Source organism: Gavia stellata, chromosome Z (genome assembly GCF_030936135.1).
Source record: "Gavia stellata isolate bGavSte3 chromosome Z, bGavSte3.hap2, whole genome shotgun sequence".
Taxonomy (NCBI): Eukaryota; Metazoa; Chordata; class Aves; order Gaviiformes; family Gaviidae; genus Gavia; species Gavia stellata.
The window spans coordinates 81,422,675-81,447,333 of record NC_082637.1 but is presented as its reverse complement, the minus strand read 5'-3'; the positions used below and the strand labels follow the sequence as shown (position 1 = coordinate 81,447,333).

At 39.2% G+C, this 24,659-nt stretch overlaps 1 protein-coding gene across 1 annotated transcript in view; it reads right to left on the bottom strand.

The window, feature by feature from the left end:
* RASGRF2 (Ras protein specific guanine nucleotide releasing factor 2) overlaps positions 1-24,659 on the bottom strand; it is a 128,359-nt gene that overhangs the window by 63,518 nt on the left and 40,182 nt on the right. Inside the window, exons 2-9 of the mRNA XM_059833965.1 lie at positions 22,334-22,440; positions 11,852-11,999; positions 11,125-11,214; positions 9,266-9,519; positions 8,048-8,127; positions 7,421-7,614; positions 5,772-5,881; positions 3,688-3,806 (exon numbers count right to left, since the gene is read on the bottom strand). Of these exons, the coding sequence (XP_059689948.1) occupies positions 3,688-3,806; positions 5,772-5,881; positions 7,421-7,614; positions 8,048-8,127; positions 9,266-9,519; positions 11,125-11,214; positions 11,852-11,999; positions 22,334-22,440 (1,102 nt within the window). The remainder of the gene's footprint in view (positions 1-3,687; positions 3,807-5,771; positions 5,882-7,420; positions 7,615-8,047; positions 8,128-9,265; positions 9,520-11,124; positions 11,215-11,851; positions 12,000-22,333; positions 22,441-24,659) is intronic.

Genomic DNA, 24,659 nt, shown 5'->3' with positions numbered 1-24,659 from the left:
TACAACAGTATAGTGTTCTTTGACACCCAACTCACATTTAAACTAAATGTGTACAACGTGATTTCTGTCACTGCAACAAAACAAAGGGGTAAAGTTCTATTCTAAAAATTTGCAAAGGTCTGGAACATTTTTAGGTTCACTTAAATTCTGACCAAAACCATAAATACTTACTGGGTGCTGTACATTTCCCCTGGACAAAACAGCCTATGTGTCTCAAGTGCAAAAGACATCAAGGAGATCATTCCCATGTGTTGGAATGATGACTTTCCCACATTACACCGATTACCCCCTCAGCTCCCATTGCAAGGCCAAGGAGCATGTACAAAACAATTCCCAAGCAACTTCCCATCACAAAATTTTCAGTGACATTTTTCTCCTGAAATTTCCTTTACACATTTAGGGTAACAATATTCAACCTGGACATTTCATTTCTGCTTTGCTTCTTAGCATAACAGTATCTATAAATATGATACGCTTATGGATATAGCTTTACAGATAGTGTTTATTTTTTTTATTGTCATTAGAATGCTTTGAGGAATACCATATTCTGTTCTGCTAAAATGGGCTGAAGGTTAAATGGTGTTCTTGTATGGAGCTGAAATGTTATTGTTTAATAAGGTAAATAGAAAGAAACATGATTTTTTAAATGAGGAAAAGGGAAAATGCATTATCTCTCTTTGATACTCAATATTTACAGAGAGAAACACATCTCCTATACGTGCTGCATGGCTGACATCAAGCAAGGACCTCATGCATTCCCATCAAGGTTTTGTGATTAATGAAACTGGGCACTTGACCACCATGCATTCTACTACAGATTTCCTCTTAAGGAAAAAAACGGTCATGATTGGCGAACGTAGAGTTGCAATAAGCAAGTGAGGCTAATTTTAGTACATTAGTTAATAGTATACTTTGGATGACCGGTGTAATCTTAGGAATTTTTATCCAGCTACAGACCTAAGCACTTTCAGTACTTCGATACTGCCAGAATAGTCACTCTATTAGCCTTTGTTCAAGCCAAGAAATACAAAAGGTTGTATTTTTAAAAAATAAATGGTTTTTAGCCTACATGTAACTGCCTGATTTACAAATTCAGTCTGGCTTTCTCCATTCTGGACGCCTTTTAATTTTTCTGTAAGGATAGTCAAACACTGGAAAAGGTTTCTCACTCAGAGAGGCTGTGGAGTCTCCATCCTTGGAAACAACCAAAACCCAACTAGCCATCGTACACAGCAACCTGCTCTAGCTTATGGTGCTTTGAGCAGGTGAGACTGGATTGGGTAATTTCCAGAAGTCCCTTCCAATCTCAACTATTCCATGATTTTGCAATTGTGATGTATTTATCAGCAGAGGTAATTTCATAGCAGCTGATGGCAGGAACATCAAAAAGAGTGTTTGGAGGCATCTAAAGGGCCTCCATATGCTCAGTTGTCTGGGTGTCAGCCAATGCTGGATTGCAAGACTCCCTGTTTCCTTTAGACTCTTAAAGAAAATCTTCCTTAATTGTTTGCTATGACTTATAGTGTGCCTGACAATAAAGTCTGTATCAAATTAAGAGTCAGAGAAAAGGAGACCTCAAGAAACCTGAAGGGGAATCCACAATCTACATTGCAAAGCACTGCCAGAGTTAGTCCCTATGGTCTCAACTTGTATAACTCAACAGAATCAATGTCTTCTTAGAAAAGTAAAGTATGTAACATACGGCAAAGTTGTAACTAACCTTCAAAGAAAAAGCCTGAACAAAGGTATAGGCATCTCTCTCCTCTTTCAAGCTGAAAAGTGGTTTCCTGTACCCATCTACACTGATCAACACAAAGAATAGGAGCCTAGCTGAAATTAGAGGAGACGGACTTCACTGTCAAAGTGACCCTACGGTCAGATGTGAAAGGAAAATGGGCTCGGTATTACTTCATTAGCTCTATTCAGTTTTCTGCACTTACATAAAATCACATGCAGTGGATGTTCCGAAAGATAAACTGTGATACAGCCTTCTGTAACATATAGTCTTGTCCACTGTCCTTTGACTGTATGCCCAGAACTAAATCTGAATTTAATTTACTTAAACGATGGGTTTGACGTGGGTCTAACACTCCAAAAGTAATCTTTTTCAGACTGATTCCCACAGAAAAAATAATACGTTTTTACTGATGAAACACTAGGTACACAGACAAAATAATACCAGCCAATCTTAAGGGGAAAAACCCCAACAAATATATAAATATAAAATATTGTAATAATATTAAAAAAAAATTCTAAAATTTAATTAAATTGCATGGTGCAAGTCAATCAAGAAGAATCACAGCCCTATAATTTTTTGGCTGTGGATGCAACACAACAGCTTTATATTTTTCTCAAAACCATATTCATAACTGTTTAAATACCTCAGTTATAACAAATGCACATAATTAATGAAGAATCAAGTAATTTAATAGTGACTGTTGTAGAAACAATCTTAGAAGTTATTACAGAAACACCACAGAATGGAATTCTAAATGTATACAAAGCCTATTAATTACCAGCTGTGTCTATGGCTCTATTAAATACCACAAGTTCTGCTGAGGCTATCTAGAAAAGGTGTCATGAAGGGATGTACCTAATGTACATTCCTAACCTTTCCTAAATATGTTTAAAACTTTTCAGACATAAAGAAGCTTGTACCTAGTAAAACCCTATGTTACAGATCTGCAGTTACTATATACAAACCCACTAACTAGTTATGAAAATCCAGAAGTAAATTATTAGGTAAATGGGAGAAAAACAAGCTTCAGTTATGAAGTTTTCATATTTGTTGGTTTACCATGAAAGTAAGCCCCACCAGATAAGCACTGTAACCAGTTTACAGTTACTGATAAAAGGTGGCACTTATTTTAAATGAAAAAGTAATTCTATCACAATTTTGTGGAACCAAACAACAAATTCCACCCCTGCTCTGCCTAAGCTGCAACAAATACAGTTTCCAAAACACCAAGAACAGACAGAAAAGAATATGCTATGGCTCCTCCTCTCTTGTTTTGCTAACTATTACATTAGAAGTAGTCCTACATTCCTGGCAGAACAGGATGCCTTTTCTTCACGACTTCTTCTTGCAGAAGTGCTTTTTATATCTATCCTGAAATTCTGCTGAAGCCCAAAAATGCATCTCTTAAGAGGGAAAGCGAGTATGTTCAGGTATTATATCTATGCTCACGCTATCAATTTGAGATGTTTCCAAAGCACGGAGAAAAATGGGAACAACTGATAGCTGTTTTCTTTCCTAGCAATCACTTTACCATTGACAAAGCTTCAAGTTTCTCCTGCACTTTTGCCCAAATGTTGGTATCAGCTGGGACTGCCATGTTAACTGGCCAAGCAGCCCTGGTTTCTGTGGAGCTGTAGGTAATTTCCATCCCTTTGAAGATCACAGTCCAGGCAGTATGTACATTACTGTCCCATGAGTGCTTTACCATTCATGTGCTGCTGTTTTTCATGATTCCTGAAGAAAACAGCACAGAAGTGGGATTCAACCACAGCCCAAAATTAGTTGTCATCAGGACATTTTGTGACTTACCCTCCATGGACCATGAGTAGTCTCAGGATGTTAGCTGTGCCCAGTGCAGCGAGCTGCCCAATGACAGCAACATGAATCCTGCTGGTTTTAATGCAATTTTTTCATTATTATTATGAAAGCTTTAAAGAAGAATGTCTTACCTTGGCGTATAAAAGTTTGGCTGGTATCTAGTAATATATCACAGCCTTCTACTATCGTTCTTTCTATGGCTAGATTCTTCCGGATGTTTTCTGTGTCACTCACTTCATCATGCATCACCCTGTTAGACACAATACGAAAGGCACTTTAAATTCCCTGAAATGTATCTTGCACCTGTTGTGTCTATTTTCACTTGCACGTACACAGTGTAGACACAGAAGGTACCTGATGTCTTTTGCCACCTGCTACAAAACAGATGTATACATGCAGTACATGATCACTCTAGATCAAGTTTCTTGCCTTTTTCCCCTCCCTTTCATATCATTCTTGCCATCATTTCATTTTTTCAGCAGTGGAACTGATTTTGCCAGACTTGTTTTTAGACTGTTCCTGTACACATCTGACAGATGCCACCAAGCTAAAAACTCTTCACAGCTCATAGAATAGTACTTGTTGATCCTTAATAGGCTGCCACAAACCTGGAAGTGTTTCCTAGCATTTTGTATTAGTTGTAACACATTGTAGAGTCCCTGCCCACGACTTTAGGTTCCCACTCTGTTCTGCTTCAGTTTACATCTCAATGTACCATTCACTTCCCCCTTGCTTCCTATAAGAACCACAGCCTCAGTGGCTCACCACTTACTTTCTTCCACTTTTTTCCACAGGCATCCTCCCCTTACACAGAGAAATACAGAATTTTTCAAGGCTGAAACCAACCCAAAAGTTTATAACGTGGTGTGGTGTATAATACTTTCCTAAACTGTAACCAGACTGCACTATCTGAAAGCTCCTTCTCCCTCAGAACTACATTAAAGGGATGGAAATGAGTCACAAAGTTTTACATTTATGGTCTATACTGCCTGCCTTATGAGCAGAGGAGGATCAGTCAGTCTCAGCCTCCAATTCTGAATGTTCAGTGACGAATTAGTTGGATCAGCAATGAACTCTGACTTATGAGATGAAGCCAAGTCAAAGCTGATTGATCGGCTTGTGCACATAACCCTGGCTACAGAAATTCTCTGCTTTGCTTGAGTGGAAAGGAGGCATTACTTCTTTCTGCTTCAGATGGCCTCAGAACAGGGCAGAACTTGCTGAACGCTGCAGGAGGCGAACACCGACATTTCTGTACAAGATACTGCCTGCCCAGCTCTTTAAGAAGTTAGAGCTTGAAGAGGTGGCACAACATGACCTGACTCAGAAAGCTGCCTCTGTTAAAGATACAGCAGGACAAAAAGGAAAAAATAATAAGCTCCAATTTAACCAGTAGTTTGCACAAGGTAGCAACTTTGTCTTAGCACAAAAAGGAAACTGAGCAGTCAAGAGTATGCAATTAACAAAAGCTATAAAGCGATCCCTCTTTTACAACTAAATATTCTCCAAGTACATCTTTGGTGAATACTCCAGATACTCAAGATTTATATCCTGGAGTTCATGCAGCATTTCTCTGTTCACAGCAGAAGACTGTGTTTGCCAGAGACAACAACCAAATTTCTTACTGGGCTGACAGAGAGGAACATCTGAGAAAGGTCTGGGAGTTCAGGGAAGAGCTTCATTTTGCAGGTTACTACAGGGAGCACCAGTTCTTAAAATACACCTTTAGTTCCTGTTTACCTGTCATTATTTGAACCATATGTAAAAATCAGTTATTTCATTAATGCACGTAAACTATAACACAGATTGGTAAGTCAGTACTTTTCAAGACCCTGATTGATTCCCGTTGGCACAGAGTATCAGAAATGCCCTTTTTCTTTAAACTGTGAAAAAATATTTATTTCTCTATGTAAAAAAAATCGCTTTGCTCATAACCCAGGGGTAGGTTGTTCCTATAGCAACTCCTATTCTCCCCTACCCAAAATACAAGGAGACACTTGTAGATTTATGTTATCCAAAAAAACCAGAAGAGCCAAAATATCAGGTTGGGGTATTTTTGGTTTTTTTCATTATCTTTGTTTTGTTTTGGGTTTGATCCTTTTCGTTAAAAGAATTTGTTCAAAAAGAACAAAACCAAACCGAAATAAAGAAAATTAATTTTTCATTTCAAAACCTTTGATTCAAGATTATCAAACATACGGTAGAAAAATCTTACCTTGAAAGTTCTTCTAGTTTAGATTTAGCAAATTCAAGGCTTTTTCGCTCAACATGTTCATGTGGTGTGTGAGCCAGAAGTTCATGAAGTGTTATAATGTATCTAGGAATCTTAAAACAAATTAGGTACAAAATCAGTAAATCCTTAAAGGAATAATTCCAATACAGCTTTTTGTTAAATATTAGCCATTAGCTTGGTCAGAGAAGTTTTGCATACAGTCTTTTTTAAATTAATATCCACAGCTAAATGATTATACATACATTCCAAATATAACTACTGACAAAAATACAGAACTTTTGGGTGACAGAGACTGCATATGCATAGGTATGTTTTCGATTTGAGGTAGCACAAGATCCATTTTTTACATTTTAAGGGAAAGATCAGATCAGAGGCAGCCACAAATACAACATTAAATTTCATTGTTTCATGCTGCTATCCAAGTGCCTATAGGCCATACTTTCAAAACTCCCTGGGAGATCCATACATACCTTCCCTCAATTTTAATATGATACACGCATCTAAATTTCTTGTGACTGTGAAAATGCCAGCTGACCTGTTTGCATTTAGGTAAAATTCACATTGCACTAATGGACACTGAAGAATATGCAGTATTTGACTATTAAAGGCCTCAGGGTAGCACAAGGACCCTGATCCATTTATTATTACTTAAAACAGTTTCACATCTTTTAACCAGAACCAAGTGATACTGCAGTGTAACTTGTCTTTACAGAATAAAAGTTGTTTGGGAAATGGAGACACGCCGCCTTATTATGCTGAAGTGAAAGTCATCAGCAATGACATCCTCCATCACATATGAATAGGACACTCTCTCTCCCTTCTAAGATCCCATGACCTTGTTTCAGCTCAACGAAAAAACCCCGAAACTTACAATATACAAGTTCAAAGCTAAAAAAATGTATTGTTACAGACGCCAGTGGCCCTGTAGGCTAATATGAATAACTAGCACTAATGCAAGTGTCACTGATGCCCCCTTTGTTTTTTTTTTCTACTGTATTTGGTTTGGCAGTAACTGACCAAACTGAGGGGGTTCACTATTCTCTTGATGAGAAAAAAGTTAGGTTAAATGTAAAAGTCACAAAATCATCAGACCAGTGTTTCACAGACCTGTTAAAACAGACGCAAATAAATAATCAGGCAGATCAAGACAAAACACCAGAAGGATAATAAAGTTTTCAAAACTTCTGCAATATATTTTTCATTTTCTAAAGACCAGGTCACTGGAGAACAAACTGGGAGGAAAGTTTCAAAATGTATTCCTAGTAAAATGCTTGTGGCTGCTCTAACATGCTGTACCAGGTATATTATCTCTCTCTGGACTGCTTCACAATCCTGCAGCAAGCAGAAGTCGAGTAACTGTTTCTCAGCTTTTCTTCTTTTGGCGCTAGTCCTTGTCCCACATTCCCCTTCAACATATATAAGGTTCTGAATAGAGATGAATCAGGATGGTTGGAGAAAAGATCTCTACAGGCAGTGTTTCAGTACAATAATAAAATATATGAAAACTAAATTAATTTGCGTAAGAGTATTTTTAGTTAAGAAGAATCTTCAATCAATCATAATGTCAGTAACACAAAATCAATCAAATAAACATTACAAACGAATAGTCACAAAAAATATACAGATACTACCTGAAACATGGGGTAAGTAAGGAAAGTTTCCAGCATTCGCCCCTCACATGCTGGGTTGGCTTCATATTGCTTCAAGAGTTTGTCAAAATCTCTGTTTTGCTTACAGTTTGCCAGTACTTGTAGACTATATTGATGATTCCGAACAAATTCTTGATATATGTTCAGCATTGGCAGCAGAATGTCAAATAAGTCAGCTAGAAAAAGTCAAGAAATGCCTTTTTTTCCAGCTACCAATCTCTTGAGACATATTTTTAAAGAAAATACTGTGTTCTATGGAAGGGAATTACTATAATCAGTTCTGTTTCCAATATACTGAGGTTTTAGAAGCATTAAACTTGGTTCTTTTCACCTGCCAAAACATGGTTGTTCCACTTAGTTAATAATCAGACAATACCACCAAAACTTCAGGGGTCTGTGCCTAATCAATGCTTAGGGCAGAGGCATTCTCATATATGGACTGCAAGACAGTCATTACTGCCCACGTGGGACTCCCACTCCACCAGATCTCATGGTGTTAGTTCTGGAAATGTGTTCTATTCAAAAAGGACTTTAAAAAACAAAGACCTCACTGCAATTTCAAAAATAAATATGAAAATTGTACCCCTAGAGAAAAATATAGTAACTTACCTAGAATTAAGGTAGGCCAATTAGCTATTCTTGCTTTTAAGCCTTGGTGAAATATCTCATGAAGAAACATGATTGTTTCACTGAAAAACAAGTATTTAAACCAGCAAAAAGACATTTCAGGTTTTATTTTCTCATTAACAATTCACAGAGAAACATCTCTTCCTGGTTATTAGTATACTTTGCACTTTGCTAGAAAAAACAGAAGATAGTTATTATTATGGAAGTAAATGCTTTCTTTTATTGCACTGTTTAAAATGTTTAGTGTAGTATCTCTACAATACATACAGTATTTGGTGCAGAAAACATATTCTGTTCAATTCTTTTAAACAAAAGCAGCTATTAAATAACATGTTCCAGTTTAATGAACAGTTTTTCCAAAAATATCTCTGCAATGTGTTCAGTAGTTTAAGAGGATCAATAAGATGCAGAAAACCTTAGGCCAGTGGTAGTCAGCTACATTCTCGCGTGCTGCTATTTAAGATTTGAAGCTTACAACTTCTCTATAACATGAACCTTAATATTGTACTTTAGCTCATGAGGTCAACAGAAGTAGGGGACATCCCAGTTGTAAGAGAAACCATAAAGAGTACAGTGATCATGAATGAGCTATGAAAGGGAAACCTGTCTCATAACTAAAGGAACATGTTCTATTTCTTAGCAGTTTGGCACAGATTTGGATGCAATCCCAATCCTGTATCAAATTTCAGATGCCTGCTGGCTTATTTGTACATACTTATTATGATAGTACTTGGATGCTTAATGCAAAGAACAATTCTTTTTTGTAGGATATGAGAAGACAAGCGAGAGGGAAGGAAGTTCCTTAGGCAGAACAACAGAAAATAGAAGATTTGACATACTCATCCTCAGGGTCTTATCTGGATCATATGATGCCACTAAGACCAATTTTACTCTCTTAAGAGAAAACGAAACAGGAAGGGTGACAGAAAATTACAAGAACTGCCCCAAGAGGCATGATTTGTCCTTTCCTTCCTCTAGCAGAGGAGGAAACAGAATATAAGGAGACAAAGAGGTCTAGCTGGTTTCAAATAGCATTACTGACAGCACCTTGCCTTTTACACCTGGAAACATGGTCTACCTCAGTGACATTACTTACATCAGAGCAAAAAAACAAGTGCCAGACCTCACTACTATAAACTAAAGCAGAATGAGAAGAAGCAGTCAGCGAAACCCCCAAAAAGCAAACAAAAAACCCCATACCTGTTGAGGAAAATGCTACTAACATCATCGTGACTGATAGGTGGCTTCTTTGAACTTGCAGCCATCCTTAAGGGCCGCAGAAAACAGTTCACAAGAACATAAAGTTGATGCACATATTCAGATTCAGCCTCCACCATGTTAAAAACTATCTGATTTCTTTTTCTCATACTTTCTGCATGGGGAGAACAAATATAATCTTGGACAATAGTCTTCCATTTCCTTCTACATAACCAGCCCCGCATAAAGCTCTGGACCTAAAAATGGACCAAGCAGAAAGAAAGAACGAGAAAAAACATTACGGGACTTATCATGAGCTCTTCATTGCTCCTGAATTATATATTTTTTAGATTTCTGTCTGTTAATGAAATTCCCACAATCACTTGGTCATATTTGTCACCAGAAAACAGACTGCAAAGATGTCACATGTCAAGGTACCTTTTACTGCAAGCTCAAATGTTGTACCTTTGTATGTACTCTTCCTATCAGCACAATTGTGCTACACACTGTGCAGGTTTTTTAACTCCTTTTACCTCCCCTTACACATTTATACCCCAAAGTATACCCCAAAAGTATTGTGCAACCCTTCCAGGGAAGACATTTCAAGACAGACTCAGTAGCATTAGTGACATAAGTCTGAAATAGTTGTTAAACTCAGTTTGCTTTCTGTTTTGAATAGATACCACTTAGCATGTGTATTTAAAGCTAAGTATAAATATACTGCTTAGTATCAGACACCTAGGCCAGCAATACTATTATCCAGAAAAGGCAGATTTTTGGCATTCTTAAAAAGTATGTCTATGTCATGGAAAAATCTACTTAAGTGTAATATCCATTGAAGTTACAAGCGGATTAAAGATTACAGAAAAGGTCTACATCTGGTCACAGAAAATTTCAGCATGTCTTTGCCCTGATCTTGATGTGAAGATCATTCATCTTGGAAGAGAAATGCAAAATTTCACTGGTAGCAGTTTACTCTGAATAAACAACTTTTAAAAAAGGGTCCAACTGTCAAAACAATCAAGACGTAGAATGCAGTGAATTATATACAGAATCAGAGCTCTCCTTCTACTAAAAGAGACATTTCCAGCTTGTACTACAATGTTTAATCTACATGAAAAGGAAAATTCACACAAGGATATCAGCTCAGTGTTGACCCTGACTCAGACTGTGTGACACCGAAACAAAGCCCACATACCATAAAGGATATGATGCAATTTAAGAGACTGAACACTGTGAGAATAAGGGTGATACATACGGGACCACATCTTCAAGCATGAATTCCATGCATGCAATATTACCAAAAGTTGCATGTGTAAATGCCATACAGATTTGGACAATGCTGTCCCTGTTACTAAAAACACTGGCCACAGTATCCTGGAACATTCACCATCAAACAGAGCAGCTGACAACCTAAAACAAGACTGCTCTCTGCATTTTCAGTATTCCAGCTGCAGTGACAGAATAGAAGTCATTCTTTTCTGTCTTTATAAGCATTTTTATAAGAAAGGAGTATAAAGTCACTGTACAACTGATGCCCACAGGACATAGCCCATGACTGAATTTCAACCTTTAAAAGCAGCTGAATGCAATGTGCAAGCTTCTTTACGAAACAGAACATACACCTTGTAAGTAAAAAGGAATACATAAGTAACAAATATATATTGGGATAAATGTGGCACTGGAACATACAAAACTGATGTAATTTAAGAGGTTTAAGTAGGGGCAGCGCAAAAGGAATCTCGATATTTGAGTGTACTTAGTGAACATATAATTGAAGACAAAGCTAGACAGACTAAATTACACAAATACGCCCCCCATCCCACCCTTCTCCTCTCAAGCACAGAAGACTGCATGTTTACCTTCTTAATTTTTTTAATATCTGGATCCTCATCTTCCTGGTTGCCTTGATAAGGTCGCATTCTTTCTTTTGTTTTATTGAGAGCTATAATCTGACAAAAACAACCGTTCATTAAATGCTTTCTCAAGTTAATGAAACTCTTAGTTACAGAACTAACAGAAAAATATTTTCCCCTTTTTCAAGCTTGTTAAAGCTGCACAAAATGACAAGTGCTTATTTGGTCACAGGGACTTGAACACAGTTCTCCGAAAATGAACAAGGCTCTTGATTCAGATGGAGAAAGGACCAGAAGAGAGCTGGTTCTCCTCTCAAAACCAAGTGAGCCTTTCAGACCTTACCAGCTCAGGATTGCAACAAAATTTTTAACATTCAGTTAGATAGAGCAGTTTGGAATAGTCCACAATACTGTCGCAACCAAAGACAAGACAATGTGTCAAGGATCAAACTCCTCTTGTGAAGACAGGTAGGAAATAAAACAATCAATGGGACCCATACTGCAAAGCAATGTGTCATCTTAAAGTCTCTGACAAAGAAGTAATCCAATCAGTTTAACAGTCCCTAATATAGCTAAGAAAAATATTTAGCCAAGGGTTCATAGGGGCACTATTACATATTAACCTTACTGGGTTCTGTTATTTTCACAAATATTACAGAAATATTGAATATTATTGCAATGCAAGCAGCAAAATACTACAGCTCAATGATTGCTTGATGACTCTGGCACATACCTCAGATTTCAGTCTTTCAATTTCTGTGTCTTGATCTTCAAGCTGATGTCGAAGCTGATTGGCTGCAATCTTTTCAGTCTCTACAATCTGGACGAGATGAATGTACTTCTGCATTAACACCTCCCTTTCAATCAGAATATCTGAATAACTAAAAGGGAAAACATTTAAGTTAGTAAAAATAGCCAAATACTGTCTTCCATACCCCCTTACGAGCTATTGACAGAATAAACATTACACCAATAACAAGAAACCTGCAAAACTGTGTTTGTTTGGCTTAATCTATAATTAATAGCTTGATTATAAATCATCCAAACCAATAGCATTCAATATCCTTTGGAGACACAGGCACTAGCAGTACCCAGTTTCCCAGTATCCAGTTACTGAGAGCAAGGTAATTGCATTGATCTTTTTATGAGCTTCTAATTCTCAGGCTAAGCCCAAGAATGCTATTAATTCAATTTATTTTATTTTAATGGCTGCTTTTTTCCCACCTTTTGGGAGGACTTGGGGGGAGCATCTGGCACTTCATTAGAACTATTTCTAATTCTCTTGACCTGTCAGATCCCTTTATGGAAGAATTCCCATCATAATTGTTATTTTAGTTTGCTAACACCTATTTTATTGTTTAGGCCAGTTTGAGATTACTCAAATAAATGCATTTATTCTAAATAGTAACAGGAACTACAGTATTGGTCCTTTCTTTTAGCTCTTGGGTGCCAAACTGCCATTGATTTTTATTTTCCCTGAAAAGGGACAGCATCCCTTGTGCAATCAGATACCACAATCATAGCAGTGATGAGCATCATACTGGAAGTACTGTTCAGAACTTCAGGCAAAGGAGAAATCAGTTTCTTCCTATGCAACATCTTCATCAGACCATTCTTTCACGTGACTCAGTCTCTCTGACATAGATAATTTAAATCTGCAGAAAAAGCAGAGTCCTACAAAGTGCTTGTTTGCTGGCCTTGATTCAGCAAAATCTACAGACACATCCTGCCTCTTTACCTAGGTTTCAGGAAGCTTGTTCCTCTGACACTTAAATAATTTTACAAGATAAAGACCAAACTGCACAAAACATGGCAGAACAAAGCTCTAAATCTTTGACAAGGGATCTCTTACTATTTTATGATCTATCATTGGAAACGCTGACTATCATATCCTTTTTCACTATCAAGTTAGGACAGGATTTGACAGAAGGAATTTTTGGATTGCACATCTTTTCCTTCTAAATTTCTTTCTACTTGCTACAGCACTCATAAAAAAATTAGCATTTGCTATTAAATACTGTGAGGCTTTTAAAAATGTAATAATGTGCTTCCTGTCCAGTTAATCTTTTTTCGGTATATATTTACTGCCATTTCAATCAGTATTAGTGCAGTTATATACTGGAGGGGATAAAACATTGAGTACAGCTATTAAATTCAACACGTAACCTGGAAAGCAAGCTTAGATTTAAAATAATTACAGTGAGTTCCCACAACTGTCATAAAGCAAAAGTTTTTCCTCTTTGAATAGATCATTAAAAAAAAAGTGAATTTAATTCTATTGCATTTATTTTTGTATTTTAACTACTGCAATAGTAAACAATAAATGGCAAAAAAAAAGCTCAGAGCATCCCTTTCAACAAGTAAGAACAACATACGTAAAAAAATCTGTCATGAAGCAATCCATATATCTTAACTGTAGAATAAACAGTAATAAAGTATGACATTTATTCTTTAAAATTGCTCAATAATAACCTTTTTTGTTTTGCAAGAATCCTGTTTTTTCAGAAACCATAGTACTTAATCTTTTGGCACCCTACAAGGGGTTTGCAAATGATAAAAAGTGTCTGAGTTAGAAACACAGTTAGCATTTGTTCTTTTACAATGATGAGAGACATTAGGAAGACAAAAACATATGTAACTTACATAAGAAAATGCATTCCTTAGTGCCTGCAGCACCACCTTGAAAAAAGAGTAATCTTTTCTCCCTAAAACCAGATCCAGACAGGTGACAAGATCTTTTTCTATTTATCCTTTTCAAAATTTTCTTAAACTTTTGCTACCAAACGTTTCCAATACAGAATTTGACAAATTTGGCTTTGCTTTTATTCAAGACTGAGGAAAACAGTAGGACACAGAATCACAAAGGGTGAACAGCAGCTGCAGTCAGAGCTGACCTAAGATTACAAATACTATTATATACAATATTTTGCTTCCACTTTTTTTATTTTTATTTTCCTCCTTTAGGGAAAGAAATTTAATCTAGATTTTTCAGCTTCTTTAAACACATTAAGCGAGACTTCCACAGTCTTGCTTTACTAGGGAACAAGAACTTTCCTATGAAAGATTGAAAAGTTTTTGTTCTTTTGACATGTACTTAGAGTATTTTGCCTATTTAGTGGCTTTGGCTGTCTAAAATGCCAGTCTCAGCCTGGAAACCAAGTAACATTTCCTTCACTCCCATAGTTAGTAGTATGAAGAGGCGTTAATTAGGAAAACCTATGTACACCCCCAGTAACTTAGAACAGGTTATCCATTTTCCTTCTCAAAACTGCTCCTTGCTCTGGGAAAGAAAAACCATCGGATTTTGGAATAAACTTCATGTAGTCCCAGCAGCCCTTTTCATCCAGCTCTCTGTATGTATGGGTTAAAGATCATCACGACTAAGTGCTAACCTGTATATCCAGCATAATCCAGGAACCTTCCAAGAGAGCAGGGTTTCAATACTGAATTGATTACACATGTATACAAAATTCTTTGCTAAAGAAAACTGTACCAAAGTGTTCAAATGTCAAAGGGATAAAAAATTCATATAACAACTTGTAAGCGGCCAGCCTAGATCTAGTTCTCTGGCTTGGATATCGTTTAATAGAAAGAAGCAACTGCTGTGAAGCACAGCTTTCTATGAATTTGTATTAACATTTTATTGAGAGAAGAAATTCTATAAATGTATAATAATATGTAGTAAGACTCAAAGACGGAGCATCCTGGAAGCTGAGGCTATACCTATTTCCTACCTTCACCTGTAGAGACAGGACTCAAAACAGATATTTCAAGAACCTTAAGCTCTGACTGACCACTACCTACCACATGGAGACAGGAAGAAATTAAGAAAGTCCTGAGCAAAATGACGCATCATTTAGGCCCCATGAGAGTTGACATGCTCAGAAAATGTAGGAAAACTGGAGAAAGTTTAACCAGTGCCTCATTATTATGGTCTCCTTGTTGTGGCAGCGGACCAAGCTAAAGGCTCCAGTAGCGCTGCCAGCAAATATAGTTGATTTTTGCACTGAATTCAGACCAGAGTTATGGTTCATTGGATCACACTACGCTAATGGCACTAAAGCTGCTCAGGCAGCTAAAAGCAGCAGGCACTGGACATGGCCAGAACTATTTATGGTCACACCAAATCACCCTTTTGAAATGCAAAATGCATAACGTAATCAACTCCTTATGAAAACTAGGCGATATGGCTCTGGGGGTCTGGAATGCGAAAGAAATTGCCTACATCTGCCCATACTAACCACTTTCAAGCAGCTACAGGACTCCTTAACAGAGGAGGAATAGCCTCCAGACAGGTTTTAAAGTCTAATTGCACATTAACAGCCACACTAGGGATGGAAACAGTAAAAGTTGCAACAGAACTTATGCAATCCATCCCTATGACTCTAACCAAGGTGACCTGATAGACCACCTGTACACAAGTACCATCAGCCTTTAATGAACTCCTGTATGACACGGGATATCAAAGGACGCCTACGGCTACGAGGGTTACGTGGCTGAGCCTTATCAGAAGATAGAAAATTACGATGGGCTTACAAACACGCATGGCAACTGTTTAGAAAGGCTGTAAAAGAGGTGTCTTCCTGTCAAACAGGTGGGAAACAGCACTTGGACTGATGAACAACTACAGCAACCAGGACTGGAGGGTGTGTGGGTGGGTGTAGGACTGTGTGATACATGGGGAAGCATGAGATGTCCACACCCCAAATGGCTTGTGATTTTTAGTATAAGTTCCTTTTAATTGAGACAGGGAAATACAAACTCTTTCGGAAGGAAGGACTCAACAACCACAGGAGGTTTCGTGCACCCAAACTGTGTCAGTTGGGGGATGGCTTACTCTAGGACCATGGGTGTGTGGGGAGGGGAATGGTACTCTCTTATGCGAGAATGAAACAACCCTGAAAACACATCTCATTAACCAAGGTGTTACTCCTCAGACTCACTCACAACTCATACTAAAAGCAGGTGTTCCAATCATCTTGGCACTCCCTCATCCAGGAAAATCTGACTACAGGAATTCATCTACAAACAAACTGGAGCAGACAGGCACCTTACCCCATTGTGCAGAACTGGGACAGATCTCAATAGCAGCTATCAAGTCCAGACCAAATACAATGGAAGGGACACTCCTCGCTGCGTGAGCTGAGGCTTCACAGAGCTGTTACGAACTTGTAGCTACTACTTCCAGACAGTGTGATTTGGGGGATTTCAAATGTTCCCTTATAAAAGAACTACCACACCAATCACCATAATTACCAGTATAACCATCATTGCTTTTCAAGTTTTATGTCTAAGCTATATAAAGTGCTGTCTGCCAAGACCTACAAGCCTTCCTGAGGGGCTTAAGGAGCCCTCTGCAGCAGCATTGAGATGTCTGCTCCAGGAACAGACCTTCTAGGGGATAAAACAGATTTCTATGAAGTGCTGTGCAAGGAGCACAGGAGGTACGGTCACCTCTGGCAGGCAATGTTACGGTGTGCGACAAAAGGCTGCTCTTAACCAACACAAGGGAGCACAGAGGAACGATAGCAGCTGCTGTAACCCAAATAACCTAATTGAGAGAAACAAGCCCCCCTGAGTTGGCTGCTGCCAAGCCTATCACAGTATCAGCCCATGAAAGGCCCATCTCCACAACAGGAAGGGCCACAATGCCAGGCAGGGGAACCCCAATAACCTTCGCGGGGAAAAAAGACCCCTACCCCGTCCCAGCTCCTCCCAGGGCTTATGACAGGAGAGCCACCAGCCTCATCAGCCAGCGGGTGAAACCCATCAAGATGAGTCAGTGGAAGGGCTCTCCATATCACCTTTCAGGCTGAGAAGGGCTACCAGCTGTAGAGGTGTGAAACTTGTTATGGGATACAGGGAAGAGCGTTTTGGGATTGTACAAGGCTTGTTATGGGATGCTTAAGGGAGGAACCAAAGGCAGGGAAAGGGAGGGATCAAGGAAGTTTGAGGAGAAGCAAGCTTGGGAAAACACAAAGGGGACAAAAGACGATAAAGGGTCACGCGTAACCAGGTTGATCAGTACACTTGTCTGGCCATGCTCTGCGCCTGATCAGCACAGCCCATACTGTCTTCTCATTAAACTCCATTTCTAACTATTTTCCTGGGTGAGGGGACTCCGTATATGCATCCACGGAGCACTAAGTGCCAGCTACCAGAGCTGGGACCCAGGGGCCACAGGCCCCTGTGTGTCTGCAGTGCCAGTAACCCACTGAAGAGGCCGGCGTGTGTGCGTATCGTCTGGGTGTGTATGTCAGTGTCTCATCACCAGCCGCTGCCAAGCCTGGCTAGCTGGTGAGTAGGATCACTCACTGGGAAGCCAGGTGTTGAAGACAGCGTAGGTCTAGGCTGGATCATCAGAGACTGTGATTTGGCTACTGGAGGGCACAGAAGATCCAACCCAGCTACCGGGAAGACTGTAAGGTTGGGTGGTGGGCTGAGAAACTCATTTGCACACGTGTGTGTGTGCCTATGACAGCTGGAGATGAGAACATCCAAGGGCTAGTTACCAGCTAGACTGAGTGTGCAAGGCAGTTACAGAAGAGATCCATAGTGTTTGGGTCTATAGATGTGTTCATATGTGCAGGGCTGGGGGGACATGTGCACCAATTAATGGGGGATCCACAGTGCCTATGTGGGTGTGTGAGGTACCTGGAAGTCCATGGGGTCCAGGCCCAGTTACTGGGGCAGGCTAAGTGTCTTAGGCCAGTTACGGGGGGATCCACAGCGTGCTGGGGAGGGGATGCAAGCTTGTCTGTGAGTGAGGGGGGATGAGTACCAGCAGCTGAAGAGGGTCTGCAGGCACTGGGGGCTTGTACTTCCAGGTGCCAGCAACTGGGGAGACGGGGACCCATGGCCAGCTCCTGGACAGACTGCATGGCTAGGCTATTTATTGGGGTGACCCATACTGTATATATGTATTGTATGTATTTTTCCACTAACATACCTTCATCCTGATCAATCAGAGGTGAACAGGATGAGGCTGCTGGTGTGGTCTGTGCCCGTGTGAGTGCTGAACGTTTCTGTCTGTGCTGATCTGTGCAGCCAGCTGTGTTTGCATATACAAACATGTCTTCATTTGAGCTGGAAATGCACGCCCAGGCTCACTTCTGGTTCAACCTGGGTATAGGCAGCAGTGGCAGCCTCACCTCTACCAAGCTACTGGCTCCAGCAACCCCTACCACTTTGTCCTGTGGATCTGTAGACATTATTTGGAAGGCAGGTATGAGATTGCTTTGCCTGTATTGTGAACATTACTCATATTCTCTCTGCCTCATTCCCAGTCAACTGGAAACTATGAAATTGTGGTTATTATACCACCAAGCCTCAGCTAATAGTTTCTCCAACAGCAAGGCATTAATAGCAAGGCATTTGCTTTGAGCTTCCAGGCAGCTCTGAGCTACCATACTGAGCTTACAATTGTCTGCAAAATACTATGTGAAATACATCCTGCATTAGCAAGCAAAGTGTGCCAACAAATCTGAGAGAAAGCCTTTTTTTTAAAAAAAATAATTTCCAGTTGGAGGGCAGTAGCTCCTCATACGCTTTCAACAGTGACCTAGCTGAAAGAAGCACTCCCACTTTCTCCCCCCCCAGCACTCGTGTGCTTCCCTCTCCCTTGTGCAGTGAACACAGGTGTGTTGCCTGGATGTGCAGTCAACAGATTCAGAGGAATGAGACAGACTGAAACTAAGCTGGCAAAAAATAAACCAAATATAATTCCCTTTAGTGCAAACCAGTTTCCCAATTACGTTCACACTTGTGCCTGCATGCAAGAAGGGTTGGTAAAGGTGTGGGAATGAATGGCTGGCTTGTGAGAATGACAGCTGCTGCCTTCAGCAGCAATGTGGGCTTATGCAGGACTAAAGCATACACAAAACTACAGCCTGAAGCACTTAATTTAAGACTTTCCAATAAGCTAAAGTAGAAAAGGCTGAGAAATTTGATGAGTACTGCATCCATATAAAAAAAAGAAGCATCAAAGTTTTTGAGTTAAATGCAAAAAAAAAAATTCAAACCATAGAAGAATTTGTAAAAGAGGGTGAAAAGTCCACCTCCGTGTACTGAGGGTGAAACAGATTTTTTCATGAGAGACAGAGTTCTGGAACAAAGCCCAAAACAGGACTTCCACGTGCAGTCACTGACGGAGGAATTAGGATTTGCCAGGAATAAATCCTCCAGCCCAGAAATGTAACTCAGAAGAAGCAAACCTTACTCTGCCACCCTGGATATTACTGAGAACTCAAAACACTGAGGATTCAAATAAAATGGAAAGAGATTAAAAGTAGGTATGCGTGTGGAGCTTGTAATGGAGTCCTGAATTGCACTTCCCTTTGCAAGCTCACAAGCCAAACAATCTCTCTCTCAAATGAGGAGAGCGCATTACAGACAAGAACATAAGCAATGCAGTATCCAGCTGCAGCATGCAAGAGCCTGTCGCATCTCGAAGAGTGTGCACGGTACTCCCCAAATGATAAGCAGTAGCATCCCACCCACACTGAAATCTTCCAAGAAACAATGGACAATGCCACAGCAGAGAATCCTTTAATTATGAATTTGCATCCAAGTAAAATACCTATTTATTCAGAGTGGGACGTGGGGTGCAGTGAGATCGTAAGTGTTATTTTTTCAACAGTCTGTTTATAACTTGGAAAATAAATAAAACATGGAAGAGATTTTGATGGCTGCAAACATGTATTTGGCAAAAAGTCATGAAAAGCAATCCAAAATTAGATTTTGTATATGTCAATCTAAGAAAAGGAAAAAAAAAAAAGTAAAAAAACAAAAAAAGTCAACCACTTTGTCTTGGCTAAAACATGGATTACCATAGCTACTCATGAGGATGAGACCCTCTGGAAAGCAATCAAATACTTCCCTTTCACAAATGCTAACATATTCACCCAGAACAGGATGTTCCCAGGCCTGTTTTCAATTTCAGGGTAGTGGGAACGTTCTCAACACCTCCTAGAATTTTTACCTAAGACACTACAAAAAAGTATCTTCAAAGGGCTACACAAAATGTCATTTAGCAATTCAAAACAAAAACGTGAGAGAAGGATCAGAAATGTCTTTGGCTAGCCTCAAATGAACAGTGACACTGAAGAAGTTGCAAAGCTTGTCCAATTTGTCAAAAATACAGATTAACTCAAGAAAAAAGTCTAAATCATGATGCAGGCAAAATTTAATCCCTGAAGCAAATCTGTTCTATTTTGCTTAATTAAGTTGGCAAGAAAAATCTTATGCAATAGTCTAAAACTATTATTTTAACTTCTTTGTTATGTATCTTTGGTAAAAGACCCAATGGCTAAGTAACTAATTATGCAACTCCAAGTTGTTTTGCTAGACACAATGTAAAGCAAATAAAAGCAGCTCCCAGTGAAGTAGAAAAGCATCAGAACAATGAAGTAACTACAGTAGTGTACAATACTCTATGTTTAGCAACTAAATTTCAGAAATTTTTTTGTCACTTGTTGATATTTTGTTCAAGAAAAGAATACTAGAAAAAGAAAAGCCATGTCCAAGTCCCTGGAAGATTCCCCCAAGAAATTTAGAGACCTATGCAGAAAAGTAGATTAAGAAAACCCCCAAATGACATAGGGCCCTGAGACTATCCCTCACAGTGGTGTCCATAGTTCAATATTATTAGTACTGTCATTTCAGATAGGCACAAATAAAGGGGAAAAAGTCAAACAGCAAAAGGGATAAAGATAAAAAAGACTGATCTTGCTTACAACAGAGACCCAGTTGTCTTCTGAAGGCTGCAGTGATAATTTTCTGGTAGACTCCAACCACCCCAACTTTGAACCTCACAACTAACTTCTTAGCAAATTTAAGTTCTCAGTATTTTCAGCTGTGTGTTGTTTAACATTGGCTTAATTTTCTCTTAAGTTCTGCCTTGAAAACTCATGTGTCATACATTTATGGACTGAACTACCCAGAGAGAAACTTTAACTCAGTGTTATGAGGCTCTTCTTGCTTACATGCCTTTTACGCCACGCAACGGACAAGAAGAAAATTGTCCTGAGAACAGGGAACTGCAGGATCCTGCTTTCCCTGAACACCCTTACCACAAGGCAAAAGTCATGCTCCTTTCTTCACTTGCTTTCAGTCATACTCCACAAAAGAAATTGACCCAGATCCAGAGACAAGGTGAAAATCTCCCTCCTCCCTCAGCAATACGGAACTGCCCGCTGGTGGACATGCTCCCCTGGGACAGGCTGAGGGTTCAAGCCTCATAGTTTCTCAAGACCTGAAATAATGTGTTCACCTGGACGGCTACCATGCGAAATGTGGTTCACCTAATACCACAACCCAGCAGGTGCTTTCCAAGAAAGGACGAGACCCTGTTCAGTTAGGCACCACTCCAAGAAAAGGATGCAGATCCAAAGACTGGATGACATAAGACCTGCCACTTTGGGGTCTCATTTCACAAGTTCTAAATTAAAAGCTACTAACTAGCGGTGCTCATTTTTAGTTACAAAGCAAAATCACTTCTGTTTACATGGCTCATGTCCTAAGCAACTCAGAAACTGCCTGGTTCCTTGTGCGTTACCATGGCACTGTAGATTAGCTGAGGTGAGTGTCTATGAGAGGAGGCTGGAGAAAGTGGATTTCAGCAAAGACATTTGCCTCCGCAAACCATTTCATAAACCTTCAGTTAGATGATTTTGATTTAGTTTATACTTGCAAACCTTGCCCATTCACCACAAAAACCTTTCTGAGGGAAAGATTAGTGCATGGCTGGAAGTCCTACCATGTCCCTTTTCACAAGACTGATCATTGTTCAGGACTTCAGTTTTGAAGTCAAGATTTTCTTTGTTGCACTTTATCATCATAATGGTTTGACCTCCTCTTTCTTACATTTATTTCTATATAAGAGCTTTTTAAGAAGCACTCATTTATTTGTTTGGCATATTACTTATTTCTTCATTCATATAACACACTTTGTCTCTAACACAGGACTAAGCTGAGGGGTTGTTTCCAATAATAGAGTAGTATTCTTGAACTAAGTTCAACTGAATGATAAAATACAGTGATATAATCATGAATTATAAAGGCTTTTTTTCCTATGACATACCCATGAATCACAAGCAATACACATCTAATGCATTGTAACCTTTATTTCTGTTTAGAGAGTGCATTTAGATTTTCAAATTATTATCAATTTATCTACAATACAATGGAGCTGAGGATTAAAAATCAGCTTTCATACCTAGCTTGGTGAATGGCTTCTACCCATTCATCTCCATCAACTTCATCCTCACAACGCAGCTCCAGTGGCTTCTGCCCTTCATGGCCAAAAAGAACAGTAAAGTAATGCTGCAAATTAGAACAAGAAAAAAAAGTTCAGAAACTCTTTTAAATAAAATAGGTATATAAAATAATAAAAAAAAAAAAAATCTGACTTTTTAAACACAGCCCAAAGCATTGCGAGCCTAGGAAGATGTGTTTTAAGCTATTAGTCATGAAACATGGATTGAAGTTGAAACTGTATCCTTAACATATTCCCCCGTGTATCAAGGTAATAGCTTTCATGATACTCTACCGTAAGTTACTGTTATTAAGCTCCCACATACAAGACAACAGAATTCCCTAAGCAGCTTCCAAAGTCGAATACAATAGTGTGACTGTAGTGGGGTGTCTGTAGTTCTTTTTCCCTCGCATTTTTTCACCTAAAATTTTTCTTAGATGCCAGCACAGGATACAAAATCTGGAACTGCCACCACTTCCTCAGAAGAATGCAGATTGTGCACTGGCTCTAGCTTATTTCCTCACCTTTCCAAGAGAACAAGGAAAGTGTCCCTTCTCATCCATCACACTCCCAAAACATTTTTGCCCTTCTTTCAAGAAGCCTCACCCATAATTGTCATTGCAACAACTTTTTGTTTTCACAAGAAAATGCTATTCACATAAGAAGTGTCATATCCTTTGATGGCACTTCTTACATGAAGAACGTGGCTCACAGTATGTTCCATAGAACACAGAATTTCAGGGAACTTTTTGCTACTTTCAGAATGTAGTAATAATAGTAATATCTAGCGGAGAGGGGAGAGCCCCCAGTCATCTACCTTAAAATCCATTTCACAAGGTTGGTCATTTACAACCTTATTTTGCATAGCTTGCATGCTAACTTACAGCTAGGTAGCAAATGGAATTCTTCCAACTTAGATGAATATAGGTGAGAAAATATTCTACCTAAACACACACCCGTAATTTCCATAGGTGCCTTAAATGCACCCATTACTAAGCCAGCTGTTTCACAGGCAGAGGGACCAGTGAGGGACCTGCCCATACATAAAACCATCTCGTTATTAGGTCTGATGTGATTCAGGAGCTGCTACAGCTAAACATCTCTGAACCACATCACTCAGTTCTCTTCATTACCCAGAACTTCTCAACCCCTCTTCCACCTTCATCACAATTAACAGGGAACTGAGTATAACCACATGTGGCAGCAATTACTTTCTGGGGTCTAACAGCAAATTCCAAACTCGCTCCAGTCAGCAAGGGAGGTATGTAATTTGTGTTCTCCCACACCATAAGCCATTGTTTACAGCAGTAGGAAACCTGAAGTGATGTCAACAAACATTCTGCTTTCCTTGTCAAACCCACAGCTCCGCTGAAAAAGCCTCTCTGAGCCAAACACCATGCTGGAGATCAAGCAAATATAAACCACCACAGAATTAAAAGCCATTTCTAAGGCACAGAGAACACAAGCATAAACAAAAATAGATGGGATGAAATTTTACCTACAGAGAATTGGCTGCAGATATTGTCAACACTGATAATTAATTCTGTCCACACACAAAGATTATTTCAGCCATTTACTGGCCTCTTCTGAAACATCTGGCAGCCTGCTGTGCATGCACAACACACAAGCCGGCTGCACAGTGTGCAGGTTCAATACACCCCAGACATACTGGATTCACTACACTGGCTCTAGCTCTGTCTGTGCACCTGTATTTGCATCGAGGTTTGTACCTGGGGACCTCACGTTTACAAAACCCACCTGCCTCTGTGCATCTGAGTACACTCACATGTTTGGTTTCTTTTCAGGTAACATTAGTACGTATGATGGCATTCCATAAAGACAAAACAATTAATTTGTGCATTATATTAATTTACTAAACATTGTTTCATGTATACAAAACACTTTTCATACAGAAGACTACAAGCCCTGCAGGATTAGCAACAAACCAACAAAACAGAAACAAGGCAAAATAAGAAGCAGCATTCACATTTAACAGGCTATACAAAGAAAGTCCACGCTCAGATTCATTAAGTTTCAGAAACGAAATAACTCCAGAGGACAGACGAGGATCAATAAATCATTAAAAGGACAATCCTATAAAACTGGGGTTTCAACAGTGCATATCACTTGAACCTGAATGCCATGAATAGAAAAAAACATTTAATCAGGTCCATAGGATTCTCCATAGCAGTGATAGAAAAAACTTTTATAACAATACAGCACAGCTGAAAACAACCTACAGGACAGTAAAAAGTGCAGCAAGACTACACACAAATGTGCTCTGTTT